The sequence below is a fragment of the Excalfactoria chinensis genome, chromosome 3 (assembly GCF_039878825.1).
Source record: "Excalfactoria chinensis isolate bCotChi1 chromosome 3, bCotChi1.hap2, whole genome shotgun sequence".
Classification (NCBI taxonomy): domain Eukaryota; kingdom Metazoa; phylum Chordata; class Aves; order Galliformes; family Phasianidae; genus Excalfactoria; species Excalfactoria chinensis.
The window spans coordinates 24,496,333-24,511,614 of NC_092827.1; the positions used below are offsets into that span (position 1 = coordinate 24,496,333).

Below are 15,282 nucleotides of genomic sequence, written 5' to 3' on the forward strand. Positions count from 1 at the left end.
CATCAAGAGTAAGTAACATCAAACAATTTTATGTTTTTATAGTAATAATAAACAAACAATAGCTGCAAGATTTCATTATGCTATAGACACTAATACTGTTGTTATTAAATTACAGGTTGTTTAATCTAAATGGATACCTACTTTGGGTTGCAGAGCAACAATTCGAGAGGCAAGGTGGTCATAAACAAATCTCTTTGAGATCTCAATCCCTCTGTCTGCCTGCCTCCTCCTTGACTACAGAGGCTCAAGCATCAGACTTGTTTTGATTTAAAGACAAATCAAAGTCCCAGCACTTAGATAGGATAGACCTAGACTGCAGAGTTGACCTGCTGCCCAGCAAAGCCCTAGTGCACTCAATTACATCATCATCCAAGCCATCAAAATGATCAGAGTCTTTGTCTAGGAAAGTTATTTTTGTTTATTTTTTTGACACTGCAATCTTGATTTATAATGACAGCACAATGACATATCTAAACTAATTTTAATCAATCATACCCAGTCCTAATGACAATGGCCTGTAGGATAGATTTCAGCATGAGTAGCTAAGCCTGTCTAGGAACTTGAGGGTATAGTTGGCAGTTCAAGTCCTTATTCTTGCAGCTTTACTGCCACAGGAAGTACAAACAGATAAATTAAGGCCAACTTCCATATGGCTACAGGATCGGCAATCTGTGTGAGACAGACACCCTGTTAAAAATAGTATAAAATAAGAATTGCTGAAGTGGAAGTAGTCCCTTGTAGTCAGTGATTTTACAACTGAACACTCACATGCTGGAAAATAGAAACTGCTTCTGCCTGAATCAGAAACACCATCAAATTGTATCTGTCGTGATTTTCTTTGGTTCAGGACTGACTTAATTAGATATTACATAATTTTTAATTGAACCCACCTATAAAACCAGGTGCACAGAAACAAACATAGCCATCAGACATGTCTTTGCAGATGCTGGAAGCCCCACATGGCTGTGAGAGGCATGCAGCAACATCCACTTCACAAAACTGGCCAGTAAAACCTGATGAAGAACAGAGAAACTTAAGGAATATGAATTTCATTATGACATTTAGTCTGAGAAAACAAGCAAGACATAAATTTTGTTTTGTACTTTTGTATTCTTACTTGGAATAGAGTAAAACATTCTAGTTACTTGAAAACTTGCTTCAGACACAAATCAGCTTTAAATTAAACAAAAGAACTGTAGGATGAAGACATACTTGAAACAAGAGAAACTGATAAAATATTTGTTTGTTAAAAAAGTAGCCTCAAATTCATATTTCTAATTTTACTGAAGTAGTGATAGGCACACTCTTTATAAGTGCATTCTCATTTTTATTGGGGTACTCTGTACACTACAAAGAAACAGACCACAATGTTTACCAAGTGAGGGAAAAAAAAAAAAAAAAAAAAAAAAAAAAAAAGATTCTGTTATAAGATAGATACTGCAAGTTCTGCAAATTTGGGCAGCTTATTGGTATTGGGTTTTTTTGAATTAATTAACTCATAGTTAATAATAAATCTAATTTTGTGAAATACTGAGCACCGTTGTTTCCCATTGAGGGTCATATATGCACAATTTGCTAATATACTCAAATATAAAACCTGAATCTAAATTTTACATTCAGATTATTGGCACATTGACAATGGCATCAGCGTCTGTAGCCATCTTGCAAGAAGAAAATCACATGGTTCACAGATAACATCATCTTTACTTTAGAGCACAATAGTTGCAAGTTAATATTGTTTCACTGAAAAATATTTTCAAATTAACTAAATAATTTTGAATTAATTGATATAAAGCAATAATAATAAAAAAATTACTATTTGTGGAGGTAGGATCCATTCAATGTATTACAATGCCAAGTTTTAAACTTCAGACACTTTTGTTGTAACAACTGTTAAGAAAAATATGTGAAAGTAATCGAAGTCCTCTGCCCTCTTATTAATAGAACACTGGAACAGTTTCTAAAAACTTTCATATTCTTGCAAAAATAATATTTTGGTTAAGATCAAAGAAGTCTGGACCTATTTATTATAATGTAATGATTACACCATGAAAATCCACTGAAGACTTAAACCGCAAATTTGGTTCAGTGGGGTAAATATTAATTCCAACATTTTACAAGCTCAAATACCAAATCTGACTGAAAACTTGAACTTCACATTCATTTTCAAAAAGATTTACGATTGAATGCCTGCTTCAGTAGCAGAGGTACTGTCAGAAGCGTAGTGTGCCAGCAAGTTGCTCAGTATTTAACCTTGAGTTCCTTAACAGTCTGTACATCAATGAGAAAAGAGAAAACCTTTGGTCAAAGACATTTAAAAAAAAAAAAAAAATCTGTATTCCTACCATGTACAGCAATAGCTCTAAAATCTAAAAAGAAGCCTAATATATTAAATTTTAATAAGTGCAGATGCAGCATAGTAGACTACTACAAAAATGCAGAAGTTCAGTTCTGCTTAAGCCTAGTTTAGCATAGTCTTCAAATCAAAGGAAATGTAAACCATGTCCTTAGGGCACCACTGAAAAGCTCCTGATCTGGAAATGTTTTTAGTTTTGAACAGCTGGTTAGATGAGGTAAGACAGCAACTTCTGACCATCAGGGTAAATTGCTGAAACATACTGAGCTGTAGAAATTCTGGCTTGTAAAACAAGCCTTTGAGGCATAAATACAAGACAATGCATATTAAAACTGCCCTGTGCATGCAGTCACTTTAGTTTTAAAATCAGTAGATGCAGAAAGGTGTCTTCAAGCTGTGTTTCTACTCCATCTGAAACACCAGCTGTGCAATGTTCTCACACAGCCGAAATCTTCCTCCCTGTTGATTGTTATTAAAAATTTAAGCATGTATCTCATTTTTGCCTTTGTAAATAGATGTCAACATCTGCTTATTGAAGTACTACATGACGCATAAAAACTAAGATAAAGAAGTAAATTTGAAACATTCATCAATAACAGAAACTGCTATGCACAGACACATGTATAATTGTGTATGTGATTGTGAGGTCATCATCAAAGTGGAGACACCATGTAGAAAAGCCAATGAGTTTTTACTTCAGAAACTAAAAATAAATATGCATAATACTTCTAAAGATTTGAAATAAGGACCACAATTTATGTATGCTTTTACTTCTGTGTTTTCAGTCTATTGGTAGTGTTGCAGCATTGAGAAATATATCTAAAATCACTATTCTGACATTAAAAAAAAAAAAAAAAAAAAAAAAGCCAGTGGTTTTAGGGGCAAATTTTAATATTCAAAATCTATTTTTTTTATAAAGTATCCCAGCAAACAAATTCAGCAGTAGTTGAGAATATATTATTTCCTATCAAAGTAAGTGTTTATTTCTTTCCCACAGAACCTAAAATGATATTTCACACAGTATCACAGTATCGTGCTAGTTGGAAGGGACCTTAGAGATCATTGAGTCCAGCTCCCGGGATTCGAGCCTTCTGTGTAGCAGAGCGGCACTTCTACCACTTGCACCCCAGGGGGGATTTGAACCCGGGCCTCCGGTGTTGCAAGTGGCACTTCTACCACTGTGCCACTGCAGTCTAATTAATTTCATTAATTAGACAATGGAAATGTGGCCGTGAAGTATTTAAAATCATTCTTTCAGATATGCTGAATTTACATTCTTCAGACCTTTCTTTTAGGCAAACCTAAATTCCTCATGACAAAAGAGATTTTTACCAGTCAGACTATGACACTTAAACTCTCCAGGGAGATCGCTGCCTTGTGATCCATTTTGACATAGCCCAGCTACACAGTGATTTATGAGAATTTCACTACATGGCTCCTTATATTCTAGATGGCAGGTACATCTGAAGCTATTAGATGGAACCTCACATTAAGGGTTATTGTCAGGGCCAGCAGGATCTGATGTGCATTCATTCACTCCTATTGAACAAGTATTACTTCTGGGGATATAGTTATACAGTTACTGCTAAAATTACAGTGGATAAAACTTAAACAGACTGTCAAGGACAAATGTCAAGCTTTGTTTAAGTAATATAAAACCCAAACAACATTTTCACTACCATAAAAATACTTGCATGCTAGTGGCCAATTAATTTCTCCTTATTTGCTCTGGATATTAATAACATGCAAGCAATTTTTGATTATTTATTTATTGCATTGGAAATGATTGTTACTATTTTTCTCATCTTATATGTCATACTTTTTCTTAGACTTTCATATATAAAAAAATGGTACATGTTGCAAAACATTATACACTGCAAAATGTGCCCAGTGAATAAGAGCCTAAGCAAACAAAACAGAAAAGTAATGCTAACAAGGAAAAATCATCATCTCTGGATGGAGAACAGAAAAAAAAAAAAAAAAAAAAGCTGCCATTACCTCAGAAAATATAACAGGAAAGTATTGTGTTGTAATCATCTGCTCTAATAAATACATGTTATTTTGTTGAAGTCACCACTCGCTGCTATAAAAGACACAGTATAACATGCAATTTTCTCTGCTGTATCTCTCTTCCCTATGTGGTTTCTGGAACTCAGACATCAAAATCCACAAAATAATTCTAAGCAAAGACAATGAGAAATTCAGTTTGGTTTTAGTAACATAACAGAACTACTATCCAGAAGTTTTAAAAACATCATACTCCAAAATTAAAGAGATTGAGAAATGATGCTTCTGCGACCAAGAAGGCTTTTGTGTTCTCTGAAAACCACCCATTTTCCACCACCAGGTTTCCTGACCTTACAATGACTGCCATCTGGGAAACGATACTCTTTTCCTGTGAGTTCAGGTGTCATTTAATCACAGAAAGGTTTGGGCTGAAAGGGACCTAGATTATCTAATTCCAACACCCCTGCTGTGGGCTGCTCTAGCCAGATTTCCCAGGCTAGCTCAGGGGATGCGTCAAAACTTGTGCTTATCTATACATAATCTGAAAAAGTTAAAACATACTGTAAGTGTGTTATTATTAGTATTTTGTACATCAGTTTCTTGACTAAGTATTCAATTTCTGGAATAAATAGATAAATATTCCAAGAAATAATTATTTCAATAGATATACAATTTTATAGAACTCAAGTTTGAAGGGAAAGTGTTTCAACTGTTTCAGAGTTTCTCATCTAAGTGGTAAGTTAAAGAATAAATGTCTTAGGCCAGAAGTCAGCTTTTATCCCATCACATCGGTATTTTCAGATTAATAACACTGAATTGGATACTCCTCAAAAATTCTCCCATACGTCTGAGAAGTCAACACCATAGCTTACCTTGAATTTTATACAATTTAAAAATAAAAATAATAATAGAATAATGATTCTACAGCTCAAAGTCATCTGCATTATTTAAGATGTATTTAATCTGATTTAATCTGGAGAGGAATCTTAAAGAAGCATTCCACCTTCCAATTACTATTCACTCTCTTTGGTATCAACAAATACATGTACATTTTAAGACATCACAGATCTGCCCCAGTCAGACTATGCTCTTTACCATAAACACTAATGTGACAATGATGGCAAGATATCTCTCACAAGCGACAACAGCAGATTCTATTTGGTCAACAGATAGTATCTTATTTCTGTGATGAGTTTGCTATGAGAATGTGATGAAGGGAAGCTTTGTCAGCCTAAAACAATTATGATGAAGGGAATTCCCAGTGGTATGTATTCTCTAAAAGATTTTTACTAAGCAACTACAGTTATCCAGTTTGCCCTGGTCACCTCCATGCTTGGGCAGAAATTCTTAGTGCAGGCTCAGCAATTTCCCTTCAGTGTATGTGTTTGCAGGTTTAGCTTGGCCATGAAGATTTTTCCCCACCTGCACACAGTGCAGTCATGCAGTTACCATATGGAGGGTTATTACTTATTTTCTGCTAGCATTCTATTATGGAATCATGCTGAAACTACAGTCAAATATGAACTATGTGGACATGAATACAAGCTACCAGGAACATCTTACAAATTAAACAGTTTAACAAATGAAACTGATTTCTCTAACAGTAACAAGGTGTTCTCTAACAATCTGATCACTTACTGTTGATCACCAGTGCTTTTCTGAAAATATTCATCCATCACTGAAATGCATCATCAAAGAATCACAGAATCATTAAGGTCAGAAAATAGCATTATGAAAAGTAATGAGCTTTTCATTTGCTTCATGACCAAAATCAGAGTAACTAAAACTCCATACCCGAGTCTCAAACCCTCTAGATAAATAAATATTAGTAGAATATGAGGGGTAGTGGCTTGCAACACACAGATTCCAGGCATGTTGTACGGTGATTATTATTCCAGTGACACATCTTAACACAGCACTTTAAATGACCGTGCTATGCTAAGCTTCAATTAAAGTTTTTTAAATCAGCTTCCATCAGGCACATAGGCAAAATTCAATCTAATGTGGATTTCAGAGAGAAATTTTTAGATTGGCTACAACAAGATAGAGCATACTTACAATAAAACAAGTGGGGAACTTAAACACTGGCTGGGGTGGCCACAGCATGGGCTGGGTAGGGTCACAAGCAACCCTGGATAATGCCTGATGTAGAAAATTGTTTTATAAAAGATGGGACTTCATAAACTGCTGCTAACAATCTTCAAATTTCTCTATAGATCTGTGACATTTCTGTCACTCTTCCTCTTTATTCTCTCCCCTGTCCACAATTTCTTTCTGTCAGTGAGGGTAATGGATGCATTCTGTACCTCTCTCTGAGCAGCCTGACTTGAATGACGGTTTCTATCGCATTGGACAAGCTGGACCTTAAGCCATAAAACTTAATAAGAAAATGTAAGAGAACTATTGTTCTACAATATTTTTTTTTTCTTTCAAAAACCCCTCAAGCCCAGTTAAAGGGACACAAAGGCCAAATACAGTTTCTAGTATTCTAGGAACATTTTTGTTCGTTCCAGTAAAAGATGGATTAGACCTAGAGAAAAAAGGATTAAGAAAAGAGATGAACTCTATACATCTTATAGAAATGACGAGAAGACTTACAGGTATTACAACAGAAATTTGATTACTGTACCACAGTGGGCAATTCCAGTTTCTCTTTTATTTACAATAAGAAGTCGCAGAATAAGTTTTTATTTTGACTGTGCTTGCTGCCTTGGATTGTGTCAAACTGTATCTTATCATTTTATGACATGGTGCACTGGAACATGACCTAATGCTATTTTACAACTGCAAAATTACACAGAGACAGAAGAAAAGGAAAAAACTTATAAAATAATAGTACTTATTCATTTTATTACAAGGCCTGCAAAGAGGTGAATGTTTGTGTCTTCAGATAGAAGAATGTCAAGATACACAGAGAAGACAATGTGTGTCACAGTATCATATCATAACCTGTCATGGTTTTGTGCTGTCAATATTCTACATCATGACATCATGTGCGGTATGAATCATTAACTGAGGGTACAAATAGTGGTAAACTGTTTTGGTGGTATGTGGAAGTGTAACAGAGGGTATGCGGAAGTGTAACAGAGGGTATGCGGAAGTGTGGAAGGTTCATGCTCCAGATCTGTGGAATGGCAGCATCCCGAGTACTCAGCTCTTGGAGGAAACTACATAGCCCAGGGGATGACGCGGCCAGAGACAAATCACCAGAGGAGGAGGACACATATATAATCTCACTCCCAGGCTGGAACGTCCTTCTTTTCACTCTGTCTATCGCTTTGGAGCGCTCCATCCCTGCCGTCTCCCTCTATCAGCAACGTTCCAGCCTGTCACCTAGAGATCGCAGTAGGCCCCCCCAGTTCTCGGGGACTCTTTTTCTCTCTTTCTTTTTCCCTGCCTTGTTTGATTTAGTAGTTGTAGTTATATTGTATCATATTGTGTCACCTTGTATTCCAATATTATTCGTATTTAGTAAAATAAGTTCTTTCCTTAGATTGCTGCCATTGTTTTTGTTCATTTCCCTCCTTCTAGGGGCAGCAGCCTCTATCACGGGTAAATCTAGATAACCCGATTACATAACCACAGAATCATAGAATATCTTGGATTGGAAGGGACCCCAAGGATTATCAAGATCTCCATTTAATACTAGACCAGGCTGCCCAAGACTCCATCCAACCTGGTCTTGAACACCTCCAAGGATGTGGCATCCACAACCTCTCTGGGCAGCCTCTTCCAGCACCTCACCACTCTCATAGTAAAGAGCTTTGTACATACCTTGTTTCTTACTAACAACAGGTGATTTATCACCCTTCCCTAGCTGACCACTTCAAATAATTTCTATGTAAAGCCTCAAGCTTTTATACATTCCTTTGTGTGTAAGAAAAAAATAAAGAGTAAGAAGTTCACTAATAATAATAGCTCAGATTTTCTGTGTCATTATACAATTCATCATGTCATATCATCTAATAAAACATAACTACGCAATCTAAAAAATGACAGAACTGCAGCAGATAAGTAAAGCTGAGTTACACAGACATACCCCTCTTCTCTCCCCTCCCCAGAACAAAACAACTGTAGATGCTACTTCAGGGTTTTTTAGAACAAGTTGTCTATAAGAATACTGAGATAAATAGTTCAGGATTTTTTTTTTTTATTTTTTATTTTTTTGTCTTCCTTACCAAAGCACTGGAAACCAATATAAGTTTGTGTATCCAGAAAGTCTTTCAAGGCCTTTGAGGATAGCAGCTGATTTTCAGTAATTATTTCCCACTGTGAACATTATCTAACCAAATATAAGAGGTCTGCAAGTTGCACAGAATGAAAAATTGGTTAGAATAAGGAGTTGTCAGAAGATGAGTACTTAACAGCTTCTGCACTAGGGGCATTTTTAGAAGTAAAAAACATCAATACTTCACTGGATTCGATTAATAATCTACAACAAAAAATAAATAAAATCTTACAGCACAAATGTTTTTAGTTGCATCAGAAAATAAAGAGGTTAAGCATCTTGATTCTCATCTGGTTTAGAGCACCTGTAATGATATTCACCCAAATTAAATTGATGGTGCCTTAGCAATAGGAAAGCAGGGGCAGAGCCACATCTCTTCTTAGAGAGAAAAATAAGGAAAGAAAAAGTTCTTGAAAAGCTTTTTCAGAAAATTATTTTGTAGAAGCATATTTCTTGGAGAACTTAGTGCCATTTTTTCCTCTTTATAGGTACTGGAATATTTCTGTCTTTTATTTCTATCTTCTATCCTTTAAAACCTGAAATGGAAACTGATGGATTTTTCTTTTTTGTCTGTGTGTGCATTCTGAAAGTTTCTATTTGACAGATCTAAACAATTTCTTATGTATTTCTTAGAAATAAACACCTGTGAATTTAAATTAAAACTCTAAGCTGTTTTAATACAAAAGCAATAATTGTGATATAAACACCAATAAAATAATTTAAATATATTTTTTAACTTCTGGTAATTGCACAGAACTAAACTCATCTCAACATTTCTGAAAAATATATATACATATATATATATACACACACATAAATATATATATATAAAACTAACATATGAACCTCTCAGTAAAATCAGCATAAGCAGTGGTCAGTGATTCTGTCTTCCATCAGTCATACCTTGGAGGCACTGCTTGCCTCTCAGTATTCATGTGTCAAGAATAAGGATATAGGAGGATGAGCTGCCCCCGACAGTGTGATTTGACACTCAATTAAATGGAGAACTCTGCAGTGCAATAAGATAAATTTGTTACAGAAGTTGAGTGCCTTAATTTAAATTAGAATTGTTTCTGAAGTGCAATATAAAGTTTGGTACACAATTCATGTGTAAGATTTTATTTAAAAGTAAATTTCTGGAAGACAAAAGCACAAAAATAAAAATGCCTAAGCCTGCTATCCATAACAACCATGATATTAATGTTGGCAGACAAAGTTTTGTAGTTGAACCACTTCTTATAATTTATTGATAGAACAACATCTTGGGCAGAGAAAAAGCACAGAATACCCTTAGTTCGTCATATGTTTTCCAGTTTATCTGCTGCAACATTGAAAGACACTGTAACTGTAAGATCCAAATATGAATAATCATTTCTCATCAGATAACAATACCATCATACCAGAAAAGCTAAAAATAAAATAAAATAAAATAAATAATAATAAAAAAACAAACAACAAGAGTGCTTCTAGTGACAGATGAGCTGAATAAAAAGCAGTAAGTGATTCAAGAATGTAAAGCAGTAGCTATAGACTTTGATGAGGATCTGGCCATGTGACTATACTAGCTGAAAACTTCAATGAATTTATACAAAAGTTTTACAGCTTATTAATAATGCAAATATAACCACAAAAAGTTACAAGTGAAAAGTACTACTGTGGACAGTGAGTTGTTAAATAAGGAGATTGTTTTTAAAAAGGGTAGGAAAGGACAAAAACAGAACAAAAACACAGATTGAGAATTAAAAGAGTATATAAAAATATCAAAGGAAAGGAAGAAATGCCATACAAACCGTTAATATTGCTAACAAGTGGCAGGAGACCAAAAACCATTTTGTATTTTTTTTCCTCATATAAATACACTCCATAATTTATTTATTGTTTAGATAGGAGATTGTCAAACAACACAGCAGATCTTAACTCCAAAACCTTTACATCATTTATTTGAAATTTGAATATATTCAGGCACGTGTTGGACTTTAGTAAAATACCTACTTTTCAGAAACAGAAGCTTTGGAGTAGACAATTATACATATTAACAAGATGCAACACGTAGATGTAGGTGCAACATACTAACTCAGGAGAAAGGCTGTAGTTTGATTATCACTTCAAATGTTTTGCAAATAGTATGATTTTAAGCATACTGATTAAAACATGAAGTTTCTACAGCTATTTTCTAGAAAAGGATGTATATATATATATATGACTGGGCAGAGCAACAGGCAGACTGAAACTCGAGGATCAGAAGACCCGAAGTTGAAGAAGTCTGACACAAAAAAACAACAACAAACAAACAAACAAACTCCAAATACTGGATTGTGGGTTTACTCATGTCCCTACCTCACTCCACACATTTAGATACTAATTTTTCTTTCATGATAAGCAGAAAGGTTGAGTGCTCCTGCTTACTGATGAATGCTTCACTCCTTATCATCACAGAATCTCTAAGTGGGATGTACACATTACTGGTATCATTCTCTTTTAAGGAAATGTGTTGTATTACTGTTTTGTAGACCAGTGCCTCAGGTAGTTCTGAGAGGTATTTTCAATCAGAGTGTTCCAATTCAAAAACACTCATGTTTGCCTTCTTCTGTCTAGCTATGCCTGACAATGCATAAGAGGAATAAGGAATTCATTATTATTCTAGTCACCATTTATTTAGAACTGACTTCTGTGGCAGAAATACTTGCCTCTGTACAGTGACTTCAAATAGGCAGACTTACACTTCGTAGTGTGTTCAATTTAATTTGAGAATTTTTTTCCACAATATAGTTGCTTTCTGATCTTTTCTGTTTCCTGCTACAGTGAGCAAAGTTTAATATCTACAATGTATGCCTTTGAAGATAAGCTAAAAACCTGAAAATACAAAGTTTGGAGGAATGTGCCATCTTTAAAAATAATTTTAAAATATCTGTTCCCATAAGAAATATGCATTGATTATACAGTGTTAGAAGGCCATTGGTATCAACATGAGACTAGTAATCAATCGTGTTCTTTTTTTTTCCTTTTTCTTTTTTTTTTTTTTTTTTAATAGCAATGTATACTTCTCTATACCACTATATGTTTTCTATAGCATGTAATACTCTCCAGATATTTATTCACAGGAAATGTCCTAATAAATGCATTGAGTGTTCTTCCTTTTCTCAGATCCATGAGTATATTACCTGAATCTCTTTTTTCATCTCACCAAGGACAGTACTCTAATTAAGCCCAGATACGCTTATACATGCATTCAGTTGTCCATGCAGCTAATTTTGATTGTTTACATTGCCCCCTATCATTATGAAGGTTTTGTCCATTCTGACCTTGTTTCACGCAAGCATATAAGCGTACTTATTTTTCTACAAAAGGTATAGTTACGATGTTGTCTGTGCCTATTATTAATAAAAGGATCACACAGTGGAAAACTAGAATAGCCATTGATAGGGTATGTTAGTCAGTAGCTCACTGTCATTTCTTACCTCTTCCAGAAGAAGAATCAAACAAACCTTCAGTGGAGTAAACAATGGAGCTTTCTTATTTTAGGGCTATCAACACAAACAATGTGCAAATCTAATTCCTCTGGTAAATGCTATAATCAGATTCTCCTTGTCCACAAAAATTATATGAATACAGAAAAAATCAGAGTTTATCCATATGTTAAAAGAAAATAAATGACTTTCAAGACTTGATTCACTGGTTTACCTATTTGATTAATAAACCTTAGTTTCCTGATTTTTGTTTTCATTATTTTCTTTTTTAATGTCAGAGGCAATCTTGCTTCTGTTCCCTGTAAATGCATCAAATCAGCAAGAGACACTTAAATGGCAATGTATTGATTAATGTATCAGATGATGAAAAAGAAAAATGCAGAGATGTCAAATAAAAGAACAATCATAGAAAAAATTATAGGTATCTTTTGAGTACTAAATCCTTTAAAGAATAGTATAAACTTGTGAATTTTGCAATACAACTGTAAAAGTTTGAATATCTTTAAAGCATCTGCTTAATAGATAGAGAACAGACATTTCCGGTCCATTCTGCTACTGCCTGTACAGTACAGTTCTGGAAATGAATAGACTCAAGCTGAGGGCTGTCATGGTGATACTTCTTTACCTGGAAGATTGGTAATAAGTTATTAAAATATTTCTTAAGAGATCTCTTTTTTGTCTGATTTTGTTAACAGTAACTCGATGTTTTATTATCCACTTTGAAATAAATAATATTGTTTCTATTAGAAAAAGAAGTCAATAAATTAGGTTACTTCTGTTAGGGTTGTGGGATAGAACTGACACTACAAATGAGCTGCTAATCAATAGGAAAAAAGAGCTTTTATTTTTAGCCTCATAACTGACAGCACATTTTTGGAAAAAATTGAAGAAGCCAAGCAATTTTTTTTTTCTTTTTTTTTGTTTTATTGCAAGAGGTTTTCACTTATCTCTGTCATAAAGCACCATACAGATAAAGATAGGAACACACACACACACACACAAATGAAATTGTATAAGAAAGTAACTTAGTAAGGCTGTTAGACCTAATAAGTTCAGCTCCTTTTTACAACAGTGTAAATTTGCCATCTCCATCATATTTTCTCTTCCTTCATCACAGCCTCCCTTACAACCAAAGCCTAGTAAAAGGCTTCTCCGAACTTTGCAAAGCATGTTGCTCTTCCCATTTACTCTTAGCTTTTCACTTCCTGTTTTCATTACAGCGTCTTCAGCTTCCATATATATTTCCTTCCCCCATACTTCATGCTTCTTCACACTGCCTAGAATGTGCTGGCATGTACGGATTTGCATTCCTCGGTTTCCTTTTTCTTTTCTTCATTTCTCATCTATTGAGGAAACTATCTGTAGTTAAAAGCTGTATCTACTGCAAGGAACGTTAATAATGGTCTTGTTTTATCTGTTTTTGACTTACAAAAAGAAATATATTTCAGTCTGAGTGAAAAAAAAAAGGTCACTGATTTATGAAATTTCAACTATGTAGAAACTGCAGAGTTTTGTCTGTTGTCGTACACCTACATCAACTTCTTAAAAAAATCATAAAAGTTACATTCAAAAAATTAAAATTTTACTGTGCTTCTGGGAACAGTATAAACCAGCAGAAGGCAAAGGTACCACTGCATTATGAAGTACGGTGAACTCTTTGAACACAGTGCATCTGTGCAATTACATGACCACTGCAGTAATCACTTGCTGTACTTCTCTAGAAGCATTTTGTTCAAATAAAACTTTTCAGATTTCTCTTTCAATTAGAATTGTATGTTAGGGTTTGTATAAAACTGTAAAATGTGTATGACATCTGAAAACAAGAGTATAACCATTTCAAATCTGAAAATTTAAAACTGAATATACTGTCATCCTATTCTTCTAAGCGAACATAATGCAAATAATGAGGAATATGTACATTTTTAAATACGATTTACAGGTCTTGTATATACCATATTTTTTTAAATGCCCATGCATTACATGGCTTAAAAGCAAAATAATGTTGCATTACAAAGTTATTGAAATACCTGTTATTTTTGAAAAGGTAAAACAAACTGATGTTGCCTTTCCACTGCCTTCACATTTACAGCTTTTCATCTTGTTAGCAGCAAGCAACAATTTCAATGCAATTCCCTACAGCAGAATGGGCCTGAAATAAAGTCAAGGGCTGCTCCAATAGTAATGCCTCTTATTTTAATGTTGGTCCACAGCATCAGAGGAGGATGTTGGTGTTACAGCAGTAAGGGGTGAACTTTCCCACAACTCCTTTATGTTTTGTTGCTGTGTGACAGACAGCAGCAGAGGGGCAATCTGACACAGAAGCACATATGAAGCAACAGTGTAAAATTCTTCACATAGAAAAAACTGTATCCAGTGATGCTCACTGATGCTTGCTGAATGTTTATGGAAACCAAACAGCGGATGCAAGCAAAGTGAAGTGCCAGGCAATGCATTTCAGCAGCAACAACAACAGCGGGTCACATTCAATGGCGTAGATTTTTACAAGCATGAAATCATAGAAATGCAGGCTCTTATTCATCAGTAGCAAAAGCACATAGCTAATGGTGACATGGTGACAACTGTGCTGAAAAAGTGTTTTGTAGCTGAGCATGTGCACTATCAAGTAGTGTTATCATGCTCTTCTTATCTCTTGCAGTTTCCTCTTATTTATTTCCATGACATTACCTTTGAAGGTATTAATGTATATAAGAAAAAAAATCCAGTGGGATTGGGTGAGAAATAGATGGACTAAAACAGTATAATAGGTGATGAAGGATAAAGACAGTTAACAAGCAAAGAAAAAATGGAAAATAAATTAAGTGGTGCAAAGGCATTCCAGTCACCACCCAGCACCAGCAGACCCTTACCTAGACAGTCAAGAGCTACTTTTACAAACTATATCCACCCCAGATTTATTGCTGAACAAAACATCATACAGGATGATACCTTTTTAGCCAGTTGGGGTCAGCTCTCCAGGCTGTGTCCCCTTCTTACACACTCCACACCTGCTCACTGGCAGGGCAGTGCAAGAAGCTAAAAAGTTCTTAGCTTTGCATTAGTGCTCAGCAACAGGAAAAACAAGTCTGTGTTATTTACTCTGTTTTGGTCACAGGTCTAAAGCACAGGTCCACTGAGGCTGCTGTAAAGAAAATTAACTTCCTCAAACCAGTTTGTACACAAAGCCAATCAATTCTTGTAGTCTTTCTCCAGTAGTGTTTTTGTTT

General features: G+C 34.8%; 1 protein-coding gene across 1 annotated transcript in view; it reads right to left on the minus strand.

The window, feature by feature from the left end:
• The window catches only part of EYS (eyes shut homolog), a 710,358-nt gene that overhangs the window by 499,265 nt on the left and 195,811 nt on the right, over nt 1–15,282 (minus strand). The window contains exon 15 of the mRNA XM_072333503.1: nt 891–1,013. Coding sequence (XP_072189604.1) covers nt 891–1,013 — 123 coding nt within the window. The remainder of the gene's footprint in view (nt 1–890; nt 1,014–15,282) is intronic.